Genomic DNA, 22,631 nt, shown 5'->3' with positions numbered 1-22,631 from the left:
AAAGCAGAGAGATTTGCAGGGAGTACTGCACTGGCATCAGTGATGTACTGGAAACTGTACCCAGCAGTACATTTCATTTGGGGAAATTAATTTTCGCTGCCATTAGGTATCACCAAGTCTTTGCAAACAAGAGCATAATTTCACTCCTTGGCCCAGGGAATCAGGATAAAATGAAGTGGCATAATTACATTTTGTTAGAAATAGGCCTGTGCCAAGCTATCATGTGGAGTTTCCCAGATTCAGTAAAGTCGCCCGTAATTCAGATTTTAGGGCTTGCCACACATCTTTAGTGAGCTGAATCCAAACACTGTAGCATCATAACTACCAGTCTTCGGGAAAGTGGGACCTGGGTCTGAAACAGCCAGGGTAGGACTCTGGGAAGCTCTGAAGCAGGAGCTCACCAGCCAACAGCCAAAATGTTATTACTGTCACCTCAAGAATGTTCTCACCTTTCAGGGTTTCTTCAAGCAGTGTCTGATACAAAATCTCTTCATACACGTTCTCTACTTGGATCACGCTAGTGTAATCAGCAAAAATGAACTGCTCGTATTTCTGCAGCTCCTGTGCAGACACAAAGAAAGGAACAGATACATAAAAATAAGAGATTCTGTGAGTCCTACTTCAACAGAGCACCTTGGAGATGCCATCTAGCAGGTCTTGCAATGCTCCTTGCTGGCTCTTGAGGTGAACTATTTGAACTATGACTAAATGAACCATGTACGTTCACAACTTATTATGCACTTATTATCAAGCAGTGTTCTTGCACTACAATTATATTTAAAACCACTATAGATCATTGTCATCTGCACTATAATAAACAATTCTGAAGTAAATAGCTGGTGAGGAAATGCCTCACTCACTGTTTGTCCAAGGAGGCAAATCCATGATGAGCATGGCAGATGCAGGGTTTGGTTTTGTTTTTCTAATAGGTGTGTAACATTTTTAGTGTACTGATTTGTATGCAATAGCCTGTCTAGACAATAATTGAGTCATTATTACTAGGCAGCTGCTTGGTAGTCTATAAAAAGTAAATTAAGTGACCTCTGCCCACTTCTAGAAGAGGTGCCTACAGACAAACATCTGGTGTTTTTCAAGTAGGTCAACACTTGACTGGGCATGTCAATTGTGCCACACACATTTGCTTCTAGAGCTGGCTGCTCATTTCTGCAGAGGCACAAAGGCAAAATGCTTGTGGGAAACTAATAGAAAGGGCTTACGGGAAGTTTGCACCACCACTATTTCCTCTGTCCTGTATGACAGAGACACGATGTGGGACTCCACCCTCTCTACGTATATTCAAGGTGATGAAATGCTTGCCCCTGTGCGTGGACACCATGTCTTGAAGGCACTGCTGACACTCTACAAAGAGACTGTTGTTTTGGGGATAGTAAAGAAAGTAGAATGGCATACAGAAGAGAGTGATTTTAAATACATTTTTGAAAGTCACAAGTTTTAATGATCCATACTCAAAGACTCGCAAGCATAACTTGACAAAACACCTGGTTTAAACTTGTTTTTGGAACTGAAACAAGTTGGAGAGGATCAGCAAGAGCAGCACACTGTGGGTGAGACCTTATAACTTCAGGGATATGATGAACATCAAGGGAAACAAAAAGCCAGAGAGGCCGGGATGACTTAGGGCAGTCATCTTTCAGCAGGTCTAGTGCAAATGTAAGAGGATATGCATGGACTTCACGACGGGTAAATATTTCTTTTGAGCCAAGGTGAACAGCATTCCAACTGGCCCCTGATGTAGCCACACTGATAACATCTCCACGAAACTCTGGTAGCCACATTTGCTGAGTACTAACCTACCTGTATGATTAAGGGCAACAGAGAATGTCTCTGTATGTTTGTTTTCTGACTGTTGACGCAATTACTTCCATTTAAAATCACTGAAAGCAAGTGCACGGCCTGTCTGCTTGCTGTTCCTGCTGCCCAAGCAGGCATTTGGCTTTGGAGGAGGTCATCAGCAGAGGCTGTGTATGGTCACAGCCCTGCCTCAGGGTGCTGCTGCAGAGGAAAGTGCCCTCTGCCATGGACTGAATTTCAGCCTGCAGCAGGGCTGCTGAACACAAGGACAAGCTCATAACATACAATCGTAGCTGTCAAGCAGAGTCTAGTTTGAGGGGACTTCAGATCTTTAGGGAAGAAATCAAATGGGGATGGGCAAAGGTCTGCAACTATCTTCAAGAAAGCAAGCTGTATATAGTTTCCCTGTTTCCTGAAATCTTCCTGCTGCCACATCAGTCCACAAACTGCCAATCTAAGTGTCATTTGGCCGAGCAGGCAGCCAACCTGCATGACTCCCAAAGAGAAAACAGCTTTACAGAGGTTAGGATTTACTGCCAAGGTGTTCATCCTTCCCTGCCTTTTATTATTGCTTTTTTCTAATCACAGAAACCTACTGGTTTGCACGTTGAAGCCAGTGTCTTCTGCATTGTGGGCAAAGTAATCTGTACCAGCGCTTCTTGAAATATCTTCTTCCGGATAGTGCTGCTGTCATAATCATATTGCTGTCAAAACAGACAAAAAGAGAAACAAGCCCAAACGTGTTTGGGATTATTAATCACTCACAGGAGGAACTGGTTCTTGTTAACCTGTAACTGGTGACGGGTGAATCCCAAAGGATACCACATCATGGGCACACGCAGGGGTTTGAATTCCCAGGCAGGTCATTCCAGCTTTTACAAAAATACTCTAAAATCTGGTTTTCTGGGATCTCTTTCCCTTTATTTTTTTTCTACCTAGGCTAGAAACAGCCCCCTGACTGCTCTCTGCACGTATTTCAGCACTGCCTCTTCCAAGAGTAACGAATTATAGGGGCAGGCTAATTATAAAGCTAAGAAAAAATTATTTACCCAGATCCACAGCATCATCTCCAGCTGATTTAACTGCAGTTAAAAGGACTGCACATGTAAATACTTTTACAAGTGTCTGCCCAGAACTAGGTTTTACGCCCCCGAAACGAGCAGGTTTTCTAAGTGCCACCAAATCAGTATTTCCAGCTAGATGGTAAGCGATATCTTCTTTCAAATATTGAGATAAATTCACATAAAATATATTCTGTGTTTCCGAAAAGGTAGAACCCAAGGTCTTCCTGTGCAAATGCTGCAACATCACATTTACCTTCAGTACTCTCAGCTTCACTTTTTCAATGGTTGTTGCAACTTTGGCTGAGTCCGCCTGGCGACTTGGAGAAAACAACTGCTCAAAAGTATAAACTGCATTTTCCATCAGCTAAAAAGAATAATTAAAAAAATCTGTTAAAGACCAGTAACATAAAATCCTTACATAAATGTAACCGTTAACTTAAATTGTGTTTTTGAGAAGGTGAAATGGAGAAAGAATAATGGGCCTAAAATCAATAAATATTTCAAGTACTGTAAATGATTGTGGAAGGGGAAGAAAAACCTTGTTTAATTTAGATTGCAACACTCAGTTTTGGAATGGGAAACCATTCCAGAGATTATCTGCTTAATCTATCCATGATTATCTACTGCAAGAGAATAAGAAAATGAAACTACCTCAACTTCTATCTTGAGCTTGCAGGCAGGTCAATATAGGAAGTCTGCTAATGTAACTAAACAAGCAGTTATATCAGAGTAGAGTCCAAAAATTTTCTGCGGTATTTCAGTTCTCTGAAGGCTAACATGCACAGAAATGTTGCAATAAATAAAGAAAAGTAAGCCTTGGTATCATTATTATGCTATCATAGCTTTCTTGTACAGATTTAATTTCATGTCACCATCCAGACTGATGGTGACAAACACAAAAAGTAGAATCGATCAGCTATATATAAGGCCATAGACAAGACTCATTATCCCTAATAAGAAGACTCCCAATGATTCCTACCAGATTCCAATAGTCTTAATCATTAATACTGCAGATAATTTTTCTTAAAAGTAATTAATCAGTAGCTTTCCTTATAATACAAATAATTATCAGCAAAAATTGCAACGAGTGCAATTTCTCACAGAATTATGTTAGACTGGCATTTGCCATATTTTCAGGTTATCCAGAGATTCCTTAAAAATATTGAGCCCCCTACTCTGAAAAGATATTTCAAAAAAACAGCGCTGCAAGCAGTTATTATGTCTACTTAATAAGGTTTTGCCCTTTTTAGCTAAGTGTTTCCATTCAAATTTTACTATATTCTTATTGGAGAAGTGCAGGGACGTCCACAGGGAAACTGTCCATACTGCCGGATCTTCCTTTGCATCACATGGGACCATCCCAGTCGACATACATAGACAGCTATATACTATAGAGGACTTCTTGTAGTTTGTAAATGCATATGTACATACTTAGGGATAAGACGTGCTTTTAATTCCTCCTTCACTAGTAATATTTTCATGAATGAAAATATGCAGTGACAAATGTTGAAGGCCAATTTTTGTAACTGACTTTGCAGATAATGTAGGGTTGAACTATACAGACTGTATTTATAAATGGAAATGGAGAAGATGGAGGTTTACTCAATTTGTGTGTGCATCAGAAGGCTGTACAGTAAAGGCTCACACACTGCAAGACCCTGGATACAAGAAAAAGACAGGATCAGTGTAGAGTTAAGTCTGAGGCGAATTAAAAGATGAACTACTCACTTTTTATTTCAATAACCTGGCATAGTTCTGATGAAGTCACAAAAGCTGCTTTATTTATGGCAGTTGAGCATTGTGCTCCCAAATTTCCTAAAATTGGCCACTAGAGGATGCCAAGCTCCCAAGCCAAGGAATCCTGCTCCAGCCTCCACCCGAGCTAGACTTAAGTCAAATGCTTCTTTTACATGAGCATAGACATGTCTGACCTTACTCATTAATAAAATAAATGTCTATGGACACAAAGTGAAACTGCTTACTATTTTTATGAGAAAAATACCAGCCTTTCAAAGAGAGAGAAGCAATAACAGCATTTTTAGAACAACTTGTGCTTTAATTTATTTATTGTGTATTTTAACTCATGTTATGTTCAGGAAAAAAAACCCACTTGGTTTGTATGGGATATATTTTCTGTCTACTTCTTTGTCTTGACTCGTGGTCTTCACTTACTGAAAGACATTGTATTTGGCAGCATTTTGGAATGGTACCCCCTGAAAGACCCAGACATGAAATCAGAATTTTATTTCTGAATAATTCTTTGGCTGCTGATCATGGCTGTACTTAGAAGAGCTGCTTTTAGGAAAACCCTATCCCAGTGCTGTGCTAGAGACTCGCTTTCCATATCCATAACTCCCACTCCACAGAACTGGACCAGCTCCATTTCACAAGATTACCGACTAGATTATTTAGTTTCTCAACTACAGATTAAAATCACAGGATTCAACACAGAGCTACAAGGCCAAATCTGCCTTGTGATCTGGCAATCGAAAGAAGTCTACTGGCCAGCTCCTCATAGATTTCTGGCCAGGCATCCACAAGAAATAAAACCAAAGCAAAATTATAGCCTATACCAATACACACTAGAGGGGAAAAAGAGGTGGAGTTCCTTTTTCATCTCAAATGATGTGGTCACTTCAACCCTTCCCATGAGAAGTGAAGTTGGTTAAAGTATCTATGTGATGCTACATCCTGAGACGTCATCTGTGTCCAAGTAATTGCCAGGTTCTAACATGAATTGACTTTTTTTCATTTATATTGATAAGAAAGTAAACTACCAAGGAGGAGACGTTCCATTTTTGTAAAATATATTTAAGATCCTTCCTGAAAAATCAACCCTTGAGAATGGAAATGGGGTAGATTTTAGCCACCCCATTGGTACAAGCACAACTTTCTCGGGTGCTGAGACACTGAGAATTCAAAATGTCAAGGTTCAGGGGAAGAGATGATCCATCCAAAATTGTTGTGCCTTACTGAAAGACTGACACACATGCAACCTCACAAATATAACTGTGAAACAGCTTCTAGCTGTGATTTTCTTTTTGTTATCTGTACTTTGATTGAGATATATTCTGGGACTCTTGTGCAGCTTTTTATCAAGATTACTTTGAAGCAGATTAGAAGGACAAACCTAACCTGTTCTCCCAGAAGGAAAAACTGGATCTTACAGTACCTCTTGCATGAAGTTCTGTGTCCTCTGAATCACAAAATCAATGTGATAGACCTTGAAGCGACTCTTGAGGTCTTGAAGGAGCTCCTGCAGGAGGTTCACTTTCAGATAGCAGGGCTCCATTTTCACAGAGTTGAACGGTAGGTTCATAAGCTGATCCACATTCTGCGTTCCAGTGGAAGATGAGCAGGTTTCAAGAGAAAGCAATCAGAGGCAAATTTTTAATAGAGAATGTAACAGTGGCCCTGAAACTAATTCTGATATCTATACTCCAGTTGCACAAATACTGCAAGACTTTCTAAATGACAAAACCAAGCGCTAACATACTACCACCCGGGAAAGCAAATACTGCTGTCAGTCAAGTTCTAGCTAGAAGGGCCTTGTGCTAATATAAAAGGCTCCAAATATATTTTTGTCTCACCTCCTTTAGCTTTGTGATGTCATTTGTCTTCTGGAAGTCCTGGATGATTTCATTAACTTCTTTATCAAAAAGTGAGCGGACTTCAGTGAATCCAGAACTCACCGGACCCATGAGCTCTTCTAATATGGATGTGAGAAATGGCTGGATGTTTTCTGTGCAGCACTTCTGGGCAGGCTCAGAAACAGTGCCTGGAGTGTCAGACAATACAATGGTTGCATTTAGGCTACTAAGAGATATAGTGAAAAAAGTAATCTGAACTGATTTACTTTACAATGAATTAAATGACTCCGTATTTTTCCCCGGAGTCACACCTCCGCAAAGATGATGAGGGTGATGAAAGGAGTTTATAGTTTTATGAGTGACAATGAAACATCTTTTCCCATGCCCCACCTAACCAAACGCTAGCAGCTTGGGGGCACTGTGAGAGCAGAGGCAAGGGCAGCTGTCAGTGTTGATACATACTGGGAGGTTTGCACAGAGCCTGGCCACGATGACTATAAAAAGTTATCTGAGCTTGGGACTCTACAGTTCACTGAAAGCATCCTAGTCTGTTATGTGAGAATATCAACAGAACATCCTGAGTTTTATCAAAACAGCTCCTAAATTATCAGCCATTTATATATTTGCTAGTTTAAGCAATGTCAACTAATGTTTTGCTTGCTTTTTACACTCATTTTTATATTCATAGCAAAATTAAAATTATTTCACATCAGTTTAAAACCACCTAAGCAGCCCTTTCGTTTAAGTATTCCTTGGTAGCCTATGAATTTGTCACATAACTTGAACCTGTTTTTGTGGAGCATTCCTAGACATCAGGTCAAAACCACTACACTTCTAATTACGCTCATGTAACCTGTATCTTCATTACATAAGGCTGTCCCAGTGAAAATGAAAGCAGAATGAGCAACTCTAATCAGGATACTCAAAACCTGTCAGCTTTAGCTCCAACGTGAGAAGATCTGGTATTTTCACAGACACAGCAGCCACAGGTATCAGTTCCCCTCAAAGCATTTGTTTTCTGAAAATCAGTGCCTCCAGTTGGAGTTTTCAAAACACATGAAGATTTCAAAACGACGACATCTGCTAATTTGAGCAACACAATGGGAAACATTAAAAAATTGCTCCAAAACACAGCTGTTCCTCCACTAACCTTTGATTTTTCCAGCTAAGAAGTTCTTGGAGTTCAGAATCTGATCCATGTCTGAGCGAACGGTTCCTTCCAGAGTTTTTGCAAAATCTCTGCATTCTTCTTTCAAGGTACTTAATCCTTCTGACACCTGCTGCTGGACTAAGCCGTACGTTTCTTCTACGATCTAAACCAAAATTAAATTCAGAAGCATAGATCAGAATCAGCACACACAGACAACTATGAGAAACAACTACTCTGCAAATACCAGTACTTACACCAAACCAGGCCCGCTTCCTATCATTCCTCTTTCCTTTCATTTTAGGCAGGATCATCGTCTGAAGGTTAGGCAGGAGTTCCTCCATCACGAGGTTGCTCAGGATCTATATGGTCAGGAGATTAAAATGACATGTTCACACACTATTCTTCATCTGAAAAACTGAGCACTTGCATCACAGAATGATGTGCAAACACAGGCAACCTCAAATATACAATGGCTTATCTACCCCAGGTTGCCAGGAGGACTGGATTTAAAATATTAGGTATGCCTGAGGGAAGCTCCATGCCTTTCATCTGAAGCATTTTTCACTGAAAGACTTTGAGAGACCATGCAACAATTGACAACAGACGAACTAAGATGTTGAACTAAGATGCCCGTTAGAATTTACTGCATGCTATTATGAAATTGCCATGTGAAAATCAATGGAGCTAAAATGATTGATATCAACTGAGCAACTGGATCAAAAACATTTGAAAAGTTGGTTTGCTGACTGCTGCTTCCGCAAACTGACCTTGTTCTGGGACACTCACACCCTCCCAGAGGAGCTATCATCGAGGAGAAATGGTTCTAAAGAGCCATCAGACAAAGGATGATTCTGATAGGAAGATAACTGGCCCCAAAAAGAAAGCTATAACTGTACCAATGTGGATCTCCAGCACTTTTTCGGGTGATCACCAACTTCACAATTCAAACAAGAAAAGAAGGAGATCCCAGGAAAACCAGAATATGGGACAGAAATGGAACCCAGAAATGTGGCTAATCTGTGAATCAAATAATTCTACTCTATCTGATTTTTTTTCAAAAATGCGTAACATATCCAAAACATTCATCATCTCCAGGCTAATCCCAAGGCAAAAGGGATAAAATAAATAGCTGTTGGAGTTAGCGAAAAACTTTCCAAGCAATTACTTTTGTCAGTAAAAGACAACTATACTGGTCTAAAACCAGTAAAACTTTCACACTGGAGAATTCATATACATTAAAGTCTCCTCACAACACCTCCAGATTCTTGAACAAAAAATACATGAAATATATAACGTAAGAAGATATTCTGTGACAAAGGGGCACCACAGCAGAACGGCAGGGGGAAGAAAAGCGTCAAAGGGACTTCTACACATCAACCATTTGCGCCGGAATGTAGGAAAACAGAGGAAAAGGTATCAGTGCCCCATTTTTTATTTATTCTGTAAGTATATTGTCAGTCTATCATTGCTGTATTTTACTAAATTGACACTGAGTACTTTTCTTCCTCAAAAACGTTTTCACTTTGAAATGGGGTTCAGTGGTTGTAGAAGAGATGCATCACCCTTTCTGATCCCCACATCTAACTGGCAGTTTGGTCTTGCAGATGGTTCCAATTAGAAAGAAAAGACATCAGACTCGGAATACAGATGATACCAATCTGGGGGAGCGGTCAATACGCTGGCAGGCAAGGCTGCTATTCAGAGGGACCTAGATGGGCTGAAGAAATGGATGGACAAAAGCCTCATGAAGTTCAGCAAAAGCAAACGCATAGTCCAACATCTGGGATGGGACAATCCCATGCACCAGTATAGGCTGGTGACAACTGGCTGGAAAGCAGGTTTGCAGAAAAGGACTTGGGCATCCTGGTGGACAAGAAATTCGACATCGGTCTGCAGGGCAACAGCAGGTCGAGGGAGGAGAACGTTCCCCTCTATTCAGCGCTTGTCAGACCTCATCTGGAGTGGTGTCCAGTTTTGGGCTCCCCAGTACCAGACAAATATTGACACACTGGAGTGAGTCCTGCAGAGGCCACCAAGATGGTCAGGGGATGGAGCACATGACATGTGAGGAGAGGTGGAAGGAACTGGGTTTGCTCAACCTTAAGATGATAAGGCTCAGGGGAGACCTTATTGCTGCCTACAACTACATGATGGAGGATATTGGGCAGACAGAGCCAGACTTTTCTTAGAAATGCACAGGGAAAGGAAGAAGGCAACAGCTACAAGTAGCAACAAGGGAAATAGTAATCAGCTATTAAGAAATATTTTTCACCATGAGGGCAGTCATGGGAACAAGTCATGCAATCTCCAACCTTGGATATCTTCAGAACTCAGCTGAACAAAGGCCCTAAAGTTGGCTCTGCTTTGAGTGGGGGATTGGGCCAGATAACCTCCAGAGATCCCCTTTTAACTACATTATTCTCTGGTTCTGGGGTTCTCTTGATAGCGTAACCCAACTTTGTACAGAAGAAGCATCAAAGTCTGGCTTCTTCGATACAGAAAGAATGAAACGGTGTGAGACGGATTCCTGGTTTCATTCACTGGCACCCATTTCAGAAGTCTTCTTCAGAATCACCCACTCTGTCAGGCTTTGCACCTCCTCCGCCTAGATTTGAACTACAACTTCTTTCTTGCCCATCCCACTCAGATGCACCAAGCTGGCAATAAATACACAGAGTTACAGACACACATCTGGTTTTGAGAGTCTAGGCTTTCCTCTCCATTTTTTTATTTATGGACACCGTATCTCTGGCCTGAGAAAGCTGCAAGACCTCTCTTCCTCCTGCGCTTTCCACTTGCTGTTGGCCAACAAGGCAAACTATGCAAGCAGAGGGAGGCAGTTCATCACGGGACCTCCCCTGTTTCTATTTCTTTGTGATCGCAGGTCTCTGAACACATTTCCTATGGAGGCATCTATCAGTGCTGGGGATATGTGCTGGATTCTTGAATTTCTCTACTTAAAGCGCGTCGATTTTGAACTAAAGACTTCAGTCCCGTATTCAGTTCAGTCATTACTCATCCTCATGATTCAGAGGAGGGAGGGACAGCTTTTATTTCTGGACATGTTCGTTTTCTGTTCATAGACCTTGCCCAGGTATGTTTGTACTGGCCCGCAGTTACAGATGCACAGCTGCCAATTTATGATGACAGAGGCAATACTATCGTGCATGTGGTATTCAGAACGGCACATAACCCTTTCATCAAGGCTTTTTATCTGTCCTGACTGTACAGCATATATGAGGTTGTCCACAGCCTCTTGAAAGTTTTGAAGTGCAGTGGATATCCTGCAAATCACAGGGAGACGTAGTAACCCTTTAAAAAAGCAGACAAAATGCATCTTAAGGTTCTGTACATTTTGCATTTACTCTGGGTAAAGGATTACTAGCTTGCTCAACAGTTTCAGTAAAGTCTCACAAAGTACGTAGTCTTCCTTCCCCTCCTGTGGGGCTTGAACAGAGGTTTTGCTAAGTGATGCAGTTTTGAACCCACCTCTTTTCCTCGCTCCAACAACAGCCCAGCGCAGTCCTCATTCAAGGATCACTGCCCTGATGCACCCAGCCACTGGCTGAGCCAACACAGAATGCAAAACCACCGCTCAACTTTACATTTTGCTTGGAGCGCCAGTTCTTCATGACATTCAACCTCACGTATTACGGCTGCCCGAGAGGGTTTTAGGCAAGCACCAACAACACGATAGGGAAATTGCAGACGACACCAAGTTGGGAGGGAGTGTTGATCTGCTTGAGGGTAGGAAGGCTCTGCAGAGGGATCTGGACAGGCTGGATCGATGGGCTGAGGCCAACCGGATGAAGTTCAATAAGGCCAAGTGCCGGGTTCTACACTTCGGCCACAACAACCCCAGGCAACGCTACAGGCTTGGGGATGAGTGGCTGGAAAGTTCCCCTGCAGAAAAGGACCTGGGGGTGTTGATCGACAGCCGGCTGAATATGAGCCAGCAGTGTGCCCAGGTGGCCAAGAAGGCCAACGGCATCCTGGCTTGTATCAGAAATGGTGTGGCCAGCAGGAGCAGGGAGGTGATCGTGCCTCTGTACTCGGCTCTGGTGAGGCCGCACCTCGAATACTGTGTTCAGTTTTGGGCCCCTCACTACAAGAAGGATATTGAGGTGCTGGAGCACGTCCAGAGAAGGGCGACGAAGCTGGTGAGGGGTCTGGAACACAAGTCTTATGATGAGCGGCTGAGGGAACTGGGGTTGTTTAGCCTGGAGAAGAGGAGGCTGAGGGGAGACCTTATCGCTCTCTACAACTACCTGAAAGGGGGTTGCAGAGAGGTGGGTGTTGGTCTCTTCTCCCAAGTGACGAGTGACAGGACAAGAGGAAATGGCCTCAAGTTGCGACAGGGGAGGTTCAGGCTAGACATTAGGAAAAAGTTCTTCACTGAGAGAGTGGTGAAACACTGGAATAGGCTGCCCAGGGAGGTGGTAGAGTCACCCTCCCTGGAGGTATTCAAGGAGCGTGTGGATGTGGCATTGTGGGATGTAGCTTGATGGACATGGTGCTGTGTGGTGTTGGGTGGGTTGTGGCTTGTTATTGTTGTTGTGTGGCGTGGATTTTGTGGTTTTTTTTTTTTTTTCTTTTTTTTCTTTTTCTTTCTTTTCTTTTGTGGGTTTTTTGATGTTGTGTGTTTTTTTTCTTTTTTTTTTTTTTTTTTTTTTCCCCCAGGTTGGACTCGATGATCTTACAGGTCTTTTCCAACCGTACTGATTCTGTGATTCTGTGAAATGGCAGGAATTTAGGCAGCAAAAGTAAGAAAGAAAGGGCTCTGACTGCATGCCACGTCGTGTAAAATCAAGTACCTCCTGGGCATAAGACAGCCCCTACAGAAATATAAGATACAATACCCTACTTATTAATACACCTCTAATACATCTACAATATGCAATACCCTATTAGTGTTGTTTCATATAACTTAAGTACTTATAGATTATGCCACAGCACCACCAAATTCACCTATACTGTCAAATCTCTGTCAAAACCAATGGACGAATTCAGGTCCTAAACTAATGAGTCACTTAAAAAAAATCTCACTAATAACCCAAACTGGAACACCACAGACCAAATAATAAATGTGACAATGGATCAAACATATTCTGAAGAATCTGAGCTCTCTGGAAACATTTTTAGGAATGATGGAGTGGCTTTATATTTCTGTACTGAACGGTGCACTGTAGGGGGTTGGGGTTTTTTAATCCCTTATTCAGCTACCCTTCATTTACCAATATGTTATTTCTGCATTCATGTGGTGCTGATCAATGGCGTTATTCTAGTATAAAATCAGTGTATATAGTAGTGCTCTCACTGTGTGGCCTTACTGTTGCTTATGACAAGCGTTGTCAAAAGTTTCCTGGTTTTAACCCTGTATTTCAGCACTTACCTACAGAAATACCATCTACAATTGAATTTATCCTTTTTAGTAACGAAACATTAAACATGAAAAAGAACAAAAACAAAACCAGGAAAAGGAACTTCTATGACACAAAAAATATTTAGTAGATCTTCAGCCGAGTGACTGGGTACTTGCTAATATTCCATCGACGTTGCAGTGCCTAGGCAGAACTGTGTGAGCTAATGCTGCAGAGACTCTGTCATTATACATGAATGTCAAGGAATATATTTATTGGCATTCTGCAGAGATTTTTACAGCAACAAATTGTAGCTTGCTTGTTCCAAACTATTCACTTAGCTTGGATATTTGCCTAAAATAATTATTGTATTTGGTCAAAGCAGGCATGAGAACACACTATACTTACAGAATGAATTATTACTAAGAAGATAATAGCGTAACTAGTCTGGATGTCTTCTGATTACAGTTCTCTTGAGGTATATGGGTTATGAGTAAGTAGTTGGCAAGCAATCATAAAAATAAAACATAAAATGAAACTAGCACTATAATAGCTCCATAACTTGAAGGAGGAGGGGAGAAGAGAAAAACCCTCACTCCCTCCACTGGACGAATGGAACTCCTTATAGTAAGGAATTTATTATCAGACGTTAGCAGGAAACTTCAATCCCTGACATGATGGCACTGGGAAAGACACTGTTTATAGATTCTTCTCCAGTTTCCACATTTTTCAGCATTTCCAAGGTAGACTTCTCCTGAAAGGATAATCTGGTTTCTTAAAACAAAACCCTGGGTCACGAACTCTCCGTCAGGCTTTTTTCCATTTTCCCAAAGGAAAGCCAGATTTCATCAAGGAAAACACCCAGCAGCTGGTACTAAAGTAAATATTTGCTGCTGAGTGCGCAGTGCTTTGGAAAAAAATTATAAATCAGGGCCCAAATAATGTCTTAGTTGCAGTGATGCCAGAGAGATCGGTGGAGTTACTTCAGCTACCATCGGTGCTCCAATGCTGCTCACTCAGGTGCCCAAATACGGATCCAGACCTGGAGCTGAGCATCTCATTTCTGAAGAACTGAAGTACACAAATTTTTGGTGTTTAAGTGTGACTGTTACTATGCAAGACTCTGTTTCAGAAGTCTGGCACAAGAAGTAGGTCTACTAGTTTATCCGCTCAGGACTAAAAGCTTCATTCCCAAAGAAGAGGGAAAAGCAAAATAACAAGATTGTCCAAAATTTATGTTTAGCTGCTGTTCTGTTCTTCTGTGGTGGCATCTGGAGGCATCAGAGGACAAGCCACGGGAAACTGTTGTGTTTAGTAACGAAGGTAATAGCAACACAAGAAAAGAGTATCTCTTATCTGTCGTGAATAGGTAGAAATAGCCATCATGAAAAGGTAGAAAAACAGAGCACAGCCCATCACAGCTGACAGCAAGTATCTGCTGCCTGCAAACCGTGTGTTCTGAGTTTGGTGTGTATTGCTTTTGATCTCACTGACCAAAACCAAAAACAGTGCAAATGTGGTAGCGAGAGTTAGCAAGTGCCTTGTTTTAGACACAGCGTTTATTCACCAACTGACCCCATGGCATAAGATTAAAGTAGGTGTATCAGCCTTCTGTGGAAATGTGGCCATCCCTACATTCCAGCACAACACAACAACTTTAGTTCACAGCACGCTTTCTTTCATGTTTTAGTAAAAATCTCACAATGGGATTTATTAAAGAAGAAATACCACATATCAGAGGTATTTTGAAATCTTGGGTATTTCTACTCATTAGATTGTCTTTTTAAAAATACCATTATTCTCCCATGAGATTTTACAACCTCCACCATCCTCACAGCTGCCATATCCAAAGCCAACAAAAAGCAGGAAGATATTCTTTTACCTCTTTTTCATTGCCAGTTATCATTTCCCATGTCCCATAGTGGCCTTTCTCCTGCCGGAAAAACTGGATGGCTTCTAAGAATGCCTCAACTTCATACGTGGTCTGCTTGAGAAAATCTAAAGAAAACAAAATGTAACACAAAGGATTTACCCATAAATAACCTTTACAAAAATAACCATCCTTTTTTGATCCATTTTCCTGTTCCATGTGCATCTAGCAGTAATATTTTTAAATCATTTACTAAACCTGAGTGTCTGAAGACTTTGGGCTTTCACTGAGATTTAGAAGTGCAATGTTGAACTGTCACATCACACACACGAACAATCAGAAGCCGTCCCATCTAAGTTGGTAAGTTAAACCAACACCAGAAGTGTTAATACGGACCACATGATAAGGTACGAGTTTTATGGCAGCAAGCCTTGTCTGTGGTAGACTTTGACAAGGCAGTCATTAGCATATGAAAGCTCATCCCTTGCCTTTATACCTATAAGCAATGTAAGATGGTACATGGGAAGACTGTGACAGCACGTACCAGGGCCAAGAGTTGGGAGCTTCTGCTTCTTTAAGATAAGAATAAAGAATTTAAGGCAATGATAATCAGCTGATTGCGGCATGTTGTGTGCCCTTGATAAATTACTAAACCCTGAGTTAATGCTCTCCAATAATCTTTTATTTTCTTTGTTTTATTAAGGAATTGATGATCAACATGATCTTTCATGGATGTACAATAAAACAGACCTGGACAAAGCAAGCACCATGCTCACACCAGTTAAGCACAAAAACTTCTCTAACAAAATCGTGTGGCTTCCCTAAATATTTCAGGAGTGTTTAACCACAGCTCTGGAGTATCTGGTTATCGTCCACGGCTACTGCTGCTAGATAGTAGCTCTTCCCAAGAACAGTGTGGTAGCCTGGTGACACTCTGTTGTACAAATGAGACCACAGCACAGAAAAACCCAAGAAGTGGCTGAGCTAGTTTGCTCTTACAAACTCTGGATAACCAGTCGTGCAGCAGAAATTACATCTCGGGCAATTTGTTCTTTCCAAACTGCTAAAGGCTTTCAAGATGGTTGCAGCCAACCGTCTTCTTCACATGAGAGCGCACAAAACCACAGCTAATTAAGACTGCAACAGCAGTCACACAGCAGAACTAGTCTGTCACGAAGTGGGGAGAAACAGTCCCTCTGCCTCAAAATGTGGAAAAGCTCCCTAGAGCAATTAGGCTGCTTGACAAACCTGAGTAAGAATTTCGGGCTGAAAAACCACTGCTGAAATCCTTCAGGAATGTAAGTGCTGTGTCTTTGCTATGAAACAGAGCTTCAGGATTATTGTGAGGATTATCATCTTAAGGGAAAAACAAAGGTACGATGGTTTATTGTCCCCTCTTCAACGTTATCTACTTGCAGCCTTCATCAGCTGAAGTCCTGTTGTGCACACGTTAGGAAGAAAGGAGGGAAGAAGAAGAAAGGTAATTCTCTCAAAGGTAAGTATGCTGCTTTAAAAGATGCTGGTATGTATAAACAATTGTTATGTGAAGCATCAGAGAGTAAATTCTCAAGCCTTGTCTGTCAAGCAAGACACTTTTTTCGTCTTGTTCATGAAAATTCTAAAGAGAGAAGCTTTATAGGAGGCTTGCATATGTGCCAAGGGCAATACAGGGATTATACAAATTATGGGAAACATGAAGGATTAACATTGCAGTAATGCCTGACATGTCTCCTCCGTGTGCTTTACACAAGAAAAGCTACAGAAACCTACAATTAATTTCATCAGTGCTTCACCCTGTCTACTGCTTGAAAACAGCGCTGTATAGATTTTATCTACATGGCAGGTGATGAGGTTTCAGATCTGCTAAGAGCCCAAATGTCAGAATTTACCCTTTCAGAGTTTCCCCTGGGTGTAATAATTACTTCAGAAAGTTATGTTATACATACTGAGGTGCAGGAAACTCCGTGCCACTCTATAGATACCATCCCTGTTTTGCAGATATTTGGAGGTCCAGAAAGATCACACAATTTCTTCAAGCACACACGATGATCAAACATGAGAAAAAAAGCCAGGTAAAATCCCAACCATTCCTTCACTGCAACCTCCACGATTTACAGCATTTTTAATAGCAAGTCGCAACAGGATGCTAAAATATCAGGACAAGAGTTGTAAGTCAGGCTTTTCACTGCCAAGAGAAGAACGTCCTCTGATGGCAGCTTTAAGGAAAGAACAGAGTATTCCAACTGAAATGTTGATGGAGCATCTGAAAGCTTTTGTCCTCCCAAAAGTAAACTCCGAATATTTGGATGAGAAGAGGGCCAGGCTTGGCTGGAGGAAGGGAGGACTGCAGCTCCCGCAGCCCTCCGATCATGACTCACATGTTTTCCTTCTTTACAGCTGTGCTCCCTCCTAACCAAAAGGGACAACAGACCACCCAAAGGGCTGGACCTTGGACCTGCTGAGATGATGATGTGCCAGTGCTGACAAGAGTCTACCCTCTAAGATCATCAAGTTTTAAACTCCATGGTCAAGGGAATATTTTCTCTCTGTTCTGACTGTCCCCAACCCTGTGGGAAGAAGAAGTGGGAAGAAGGTGCTAAAAATCCAAGAGCGATTCATCTGAATAGTTCATGGGAAAAATAGCAAGCTCTAAGTACCATAAAATCCCAATCACGCATTCTTTCCCATGCCAGTAAACACAGGAGAAAAACACAATTATGGCAGTCTTACTACAAAACCAGCTCAAAGTAGAAAGGAAGCTTTATCCTTCAAGGCTACTACAACTGCTTAATTTAGGCAATTTCATTCTCACTTTCCATAGGAGGAAAAGATTGCATCAGCGATAAGGCACTGAACAACTAGATCCATCCAGGGTTGGGCTGTGCAGAAGCTGTTGGTGAGGCACACAAGACAGAGGCACATTCATGGGACACGGCTCAAGAAAAGGGAATTGTACCCAAGCTGAAAGGAGCTGCGGTGCACATCCTCCAAGATTTCAGCAGGGAAGAGCCAGGGCTTCTGTAAATCAGATCTAGCAGTTTATGAAAAGGCTAGAGGACTGCGGCTGGCTTGGCAGCCAGCTCCGTTATGCCATGGCAAAGCAAGGAAAACAATGAATAAGCTGTTGGGGTAGCCCCGCTTGCGTGCAAGAGAGAGGATGGTGCGTGGGAGATGGAAGCAGAGGCTGCAGCTGCAAACAGGGCAGGTGGTAAACCCCAGTGGTATCAGGAACGATTGTTCATCAGCAGAAAGGACGACGTGTGCTTCACTCTCCTGAACGCTCTCGCAGGGGCTTTCCCTTCAACAAATCCGGCTGGCACCTACCATGAGTGATGCATCTGTCCCCGCTGTTTGTAGAAAGCAGAGCACGTTAGGGGAGCTTGGTGAAGTGGTGATTGTAGGTCATCCTTATCCAACTCCCATACAAAGCCATAAAGTTTACTGCGTGTCCTCCAGCAAAGGCTGGTGAGGCTTTACAGGTACCCAGACTGATGCTGCGTGCTTAATCCAGGCTGGTCTGCACTTGGAAAATTACCCAAGCAGTTTCTCCAGCTGCTAATGAATATAACATCAGCTTATTTGTGGACAGCAAAGCAAAATTCTGTTTGTTCTGTTTAATTTTAAAATAAGAAAACCCACCTCGAGACTCTATCTTTACATATCCAAGTGTGGAGCATAATTTTAATATCAGATAAGATATTGCTAACCATAGATTCCTTTTATAAACATAACACAATAACTGCTATAAAGCTCCTTTTTAAAAGATGGAAGGACATCTGGGAACACCATGACTTTATAAATCTCCCCAAATTTGCATGTCTCTCAGAGGCACAGCTGAGTTTGTTCAGTACTGCAGAGAGGTGTCTGTAGGAATGAGCTTCCCTGCAGCATGTAAACGGCTTAAATCCCTCTTAAAAAACAGTAAAATCTTAAACCTTAACTCATCAAAATGATACAAAGAGGATCAGGCTACTCGACACCCACTTGCACCTGGTGCAGAAATGTTAACTTAGAGGGTCCCCTTCCTAATTTCAGCTGTATCCGATGTTTCAGCTGTTGTGGGACTTGCAGTCTCCTAACGAGATGCTCCAGGCTATGAGCTGCAGCTCCTTCTCTGTCACTTGGCAGATGAATGTCTGGTTGTACGGGCGAGTAACGAGGAAATCTTCAGTCCCAAGTTCCTACGTGCTCTCCCATCCACTGCAGGACAGTTGCACCTTTGTTTGAAGACGGACGTGTCGCTGGCACATTGTTTAAAAGCCCCTTGGGAAAGGCTATCTGAACAATTTTTCTGGCTCACTAACACTTCTTATGTCTGTCTAAAGAAAGCAGCGGAAATTAATTGCCCTGGTGACTTTGGTCTCGTCCATAGCCATAGATCAACCACCCTTACATCAGTCAAAACACTGAAGACCTCTGTGCAAAAACTTCTATAAATAGGCCTCGTTACCAGAGAGGATGAGTGCTGCAGACCTCACTGCCTCTAGCTAAAACTGTGGATTTTCAGCAAATATGAAATCTGTATTCGAACATTCCAGTTCAAATTTTCTATCTGTATGTACTGCAGACTGCTGCGTCTGGTCTCTTGCTGTGCTTTGCAGCAGAAAGCTCAAAACCAGCTGACGTTTAATCACTTAGATGCTGATTTTTCTTAATTACGATCAAAGGACGATGCCTCTTCAACATTACATATCCTAAACTGCCATGCTAGCTGTTAAAAAGGGAGTATTTCAATATCCAGTTTAAACTGTGTGCCCCTCTGAACAGTAGTTGTCATTAATGAAGCTATTCAAACTCACTATTGCAGCATGAAAGAGGAGGCTAAAATGGTTGTCAAACAACAGGAATGCTAATAGGTGTTTGAAGACAGATGGCGTATCGTTTATCCACTCAAAAATACAAAGGCAACAAGTAAAGTCTTCATATAAGTAGCAGCACAGCTCATTTCTGTACCGGTCGTGCAACCGCGTGGAAAAGTCTGTGTTTGGGAAGAGCCAGGGAAATGTTTCTCCAGCTCCTGGTGGGACTTCGGTCAGATGCGATAACCAGACAGCGAGAATTTTCCACCTCCCAGAACTGATGGGGTGGTTTGCTCTACTGAGACACCGGTGGTTCACAGCTCCCTTCTGCGTCTTGGCTAATTCTGCAAACTGAGACTCGCTGATTTTTGGATGCAGCAGCAGCATTACCGTGTTAAACTGTTTGGAGAGCCAAGGAACTGCAGTCAGGATGTTTTATGATGTGTAAAAACTGAATATGTCATTCTTCAAAACAAACTGAGTACCCCTATTGCCATCCAGTAAATGTCCTTCTCCCATATGGGCTTTTCTTACAATAAATTTATTACTTTTATTGTTAATAATAGTGAGGGGGTATATTGACTGTGGACAAAGTGCTTTACCAAAGCGAGCTAAACCACTGAGAGTAATCTAAGCTTTTTGGCTGACATTTCACAAAAGGCTGAAGCCCAAAGTCGTAGATGAACAAGTGTTAAAACAGCATCCAGAACTCTGAGCTCACAGAGCACGGGTTTTAATTAAAGAAATGCTGATTCTGACATAACGCCCATCATCTGACTACTGAAACTCGGAAGTAATCCACCCCGGCTTCATCTGTTTCCTGCAGCACTCACATCTACATACATGTTCCTGAGCTGGAGAGCTGCCTACAGTTTTGTGAAAGATTCTGCATTCAGTGAATATTATTTTCCACACGGACCCTGAATTCTTCCTGCAGGTAACTAAAATTGATATTAAAGCAATCTGGCATCCAACGATGGCTGTATTTATAAGGGATGATCATGTAAAGGCCCATAGGTAGGAGGGTAGCCTTGCCTGGCTCTTGCCTACCATCCTCAATAACTGCAGCTTTGGTCAAACGTCTCTTCCCAACTCGAGTCGCTAACAACCTGATACACTTTTTAGTTTCCTCCTACAAGACAGCAGGGCCCATGAATACCTCCTCAAATCTTCAAAAACCACAGGCTGACTTTGGTTAAAGAGCAGGGAAGGCAGGAGGACAGACGCTGGAAGGAAATGAAGATGACTGAGGAGTTGAGTTTGGTGGCCTTTCACTGATGGGAAGAATGTTTGTCACTTACTATAATTTTGGAATATGATAAATTAGTAGAAACTGCATTTAATTTTATGTGATCTCACGACAATATTTCCTTGCTTCCTCATCTACTTGGTGGAAAGCTGGCTTAGGTGAAGGCAGTGCCAAAACATCTATTTTGTAGCATTTTTTTTTGTTGATCACCTTATATAGCATTTTCCTAGGACAAGAAAAATCTCTGTACGGATATCGGTGAAGGGCCTTCCTTCGTCTGATGCTACAAATAGATAGTAGGAGGTGCATAAAGCTGAAAAATATTTGGAATTTTAAGTGTCTTATCTTTGGTTTTAGCAGTCTCAAAAGATGGTGCTCCCACCACTTACTATTTACACTGGACACTGCTACCCTCAGCGGAATAGACTTCATGCTAAGAAGTGCAAATTACATTTTTCCCAATTTTCTTATCTTTCCAAGTCATCCCCCTCTCGCCTTGGCATCTGTATCTTTCAGATATATTTAGATTGTTGTTTTTCCTCTGCTTTCCATTATACATGCCCTTTAATTAAAAAAAAAAAACAAACACAATTTCTCATTGATTTTTTTTAAAAAAATTATTTCTTTTAAAACAAAAGCTGGTAAAAAAGAAAATACACAACCCCAAACCAGAGGGAGGCTGCTGAAAGAGAAGGCTGCCCTTTTAAAAAACTGTGGTGTCTTAGCCATCTAACTACATAAGACATTTCCACCTCTTGTACTGGTACTTCAAAAAAAGCTATCGCGCACTGCCAGCCGCCGAAGGATTTGGGGTGAAGGCAGCTGGAGAATATCAGGGAAAAACAGACGTTCCTGCAGTTAAGGAATCATTCTGCCAACCTCCCAACAACTAGGGGATGCCTATCAAATAAAAATAAACGAGCATGACGAAGAATGATTTCCCTTTCTAAGAGTGATCTTTGTAGCACAGGTTTCCTGCAATAGCATTTTTTCTAGCATTTCTGGTAATACCTGCCTGGGATTTATTTGCTGTGGGTAAGGACTACGTTGATTATTGTCTGTTGCTCATATAGATTCCGTTTAACGATCAGCAGCTTTCTACTGTGGGGTGTATGAGTAATATCCTCACACAGAGGATTATGGACAGGACACAGAGAATGCCTAAGAGAGAGGAAGACCATCCGATCATCATGTTATCATATGGCAAAAAGCGACCACCTGAATTCTCAGCACATTTTAAGAGCTGTTGCTTGTAAGATATTACAGAAAGTTGCTAAGGAAGGCCATGGCCATTGACTCCAAAAAATAAGGTTTTGAAAATTTCTGTCTCCAAAAAATAAGCAAATGGTCCCAACCCACAGGGGATGGCAGGTAAGAAGAATGAGAGTGAATCCATCTGCTTGAACCTGGGAAGATGAGGAGAGCTCGAGAACTGGACCGCACGAAAATATAGTTTGCCCAGGGCTTGGAACACAGCTACAGCACCTCTGGAAATGATCCTCTGAATAAAAGGACACACCGTTTACTTTTACAAAATGGAGTCCTGTCATATTATTATCCAAATTGAGAACGAAGTGAAGTATAACGCCCTAGCTCTGAGAAGCATCAACCTCGCAGCTCTGATGTTTTCCTGAGAGCAATGTACTATCATATTATTCATAGATCATGTGGTATAAAGCTGCTAACCACCAACAGAAGCTAGATGAGGTCATTTCCAAACAGGATACAACCCTGCAA

At 41.8% G+C, this 22,631-nt stretch overlaps 1 protein-coding gene across 1 annotated transcript in view; it reads right to left on the bottom strand.

Annotated features, from left to right (window-relative positions):
• The window catches only part of NIBAN1 (niban apoptosis regulator 1), a 72,029-nt gene that overhangs the window by 4,899 nt on the left and 44,499 nt on the right, over window positions 1–22,631 (bottom strand). Inside the window, exons 6-13 of the mRNA XM_059822132.1 lie at window positions 14,859–14,974; window positions 7,871–7,975; window positions 7,617–7,779; window positions 6,467–6,654; window positions 6,049–6,210; window positions 3,130–3,240; window positions 2,409–2,516; window positions 450–561 (exon numbers count right to left, since the gene is read on the bottom strand). Coding sequence (XP_059678115.1) covers window positions 450–561; window positions 2,409–2,516; window positions 3,130–3,240; window positions 6,049–6,210; window positions 6,467–6,654; window positions 7,617–7,779; window positions 7,871–7,975; window positions 14,859–14,974 — 1,065 coding nt within the window. The remainder of the gene's footprint in view (window positions 1–449; window positions 562–2,408; window positions 2,517–3,129; window positions 3,241–6,048; window positions 6,211–6,466; window positions 6,655–7,616; window positions 7,780–7,870; window positions 7,976–14,858; window positions 14,975–22,631) is intronic.

The sequence above is a fragment of the Gavia stellata genome, chromosome 10 (genome assembly GCF_030936135.1).
Source record: "Gavia stellata isolate bGavSte3 chromosome 10, bGavSte3.hap2, whole genome shotgun sequence".
Classification (NCBI taxonomy): domain Eukaryota; kingdom Metazoa; phylum Chordata; class Aves; order Gaviiformes; family Gaviidae; genus Gavia; species Gavia stellata.
Note: the sequence above shows the minus strand (reverse complement) of the source record. Positions and strands in the feature narration are given on the sequence as shown.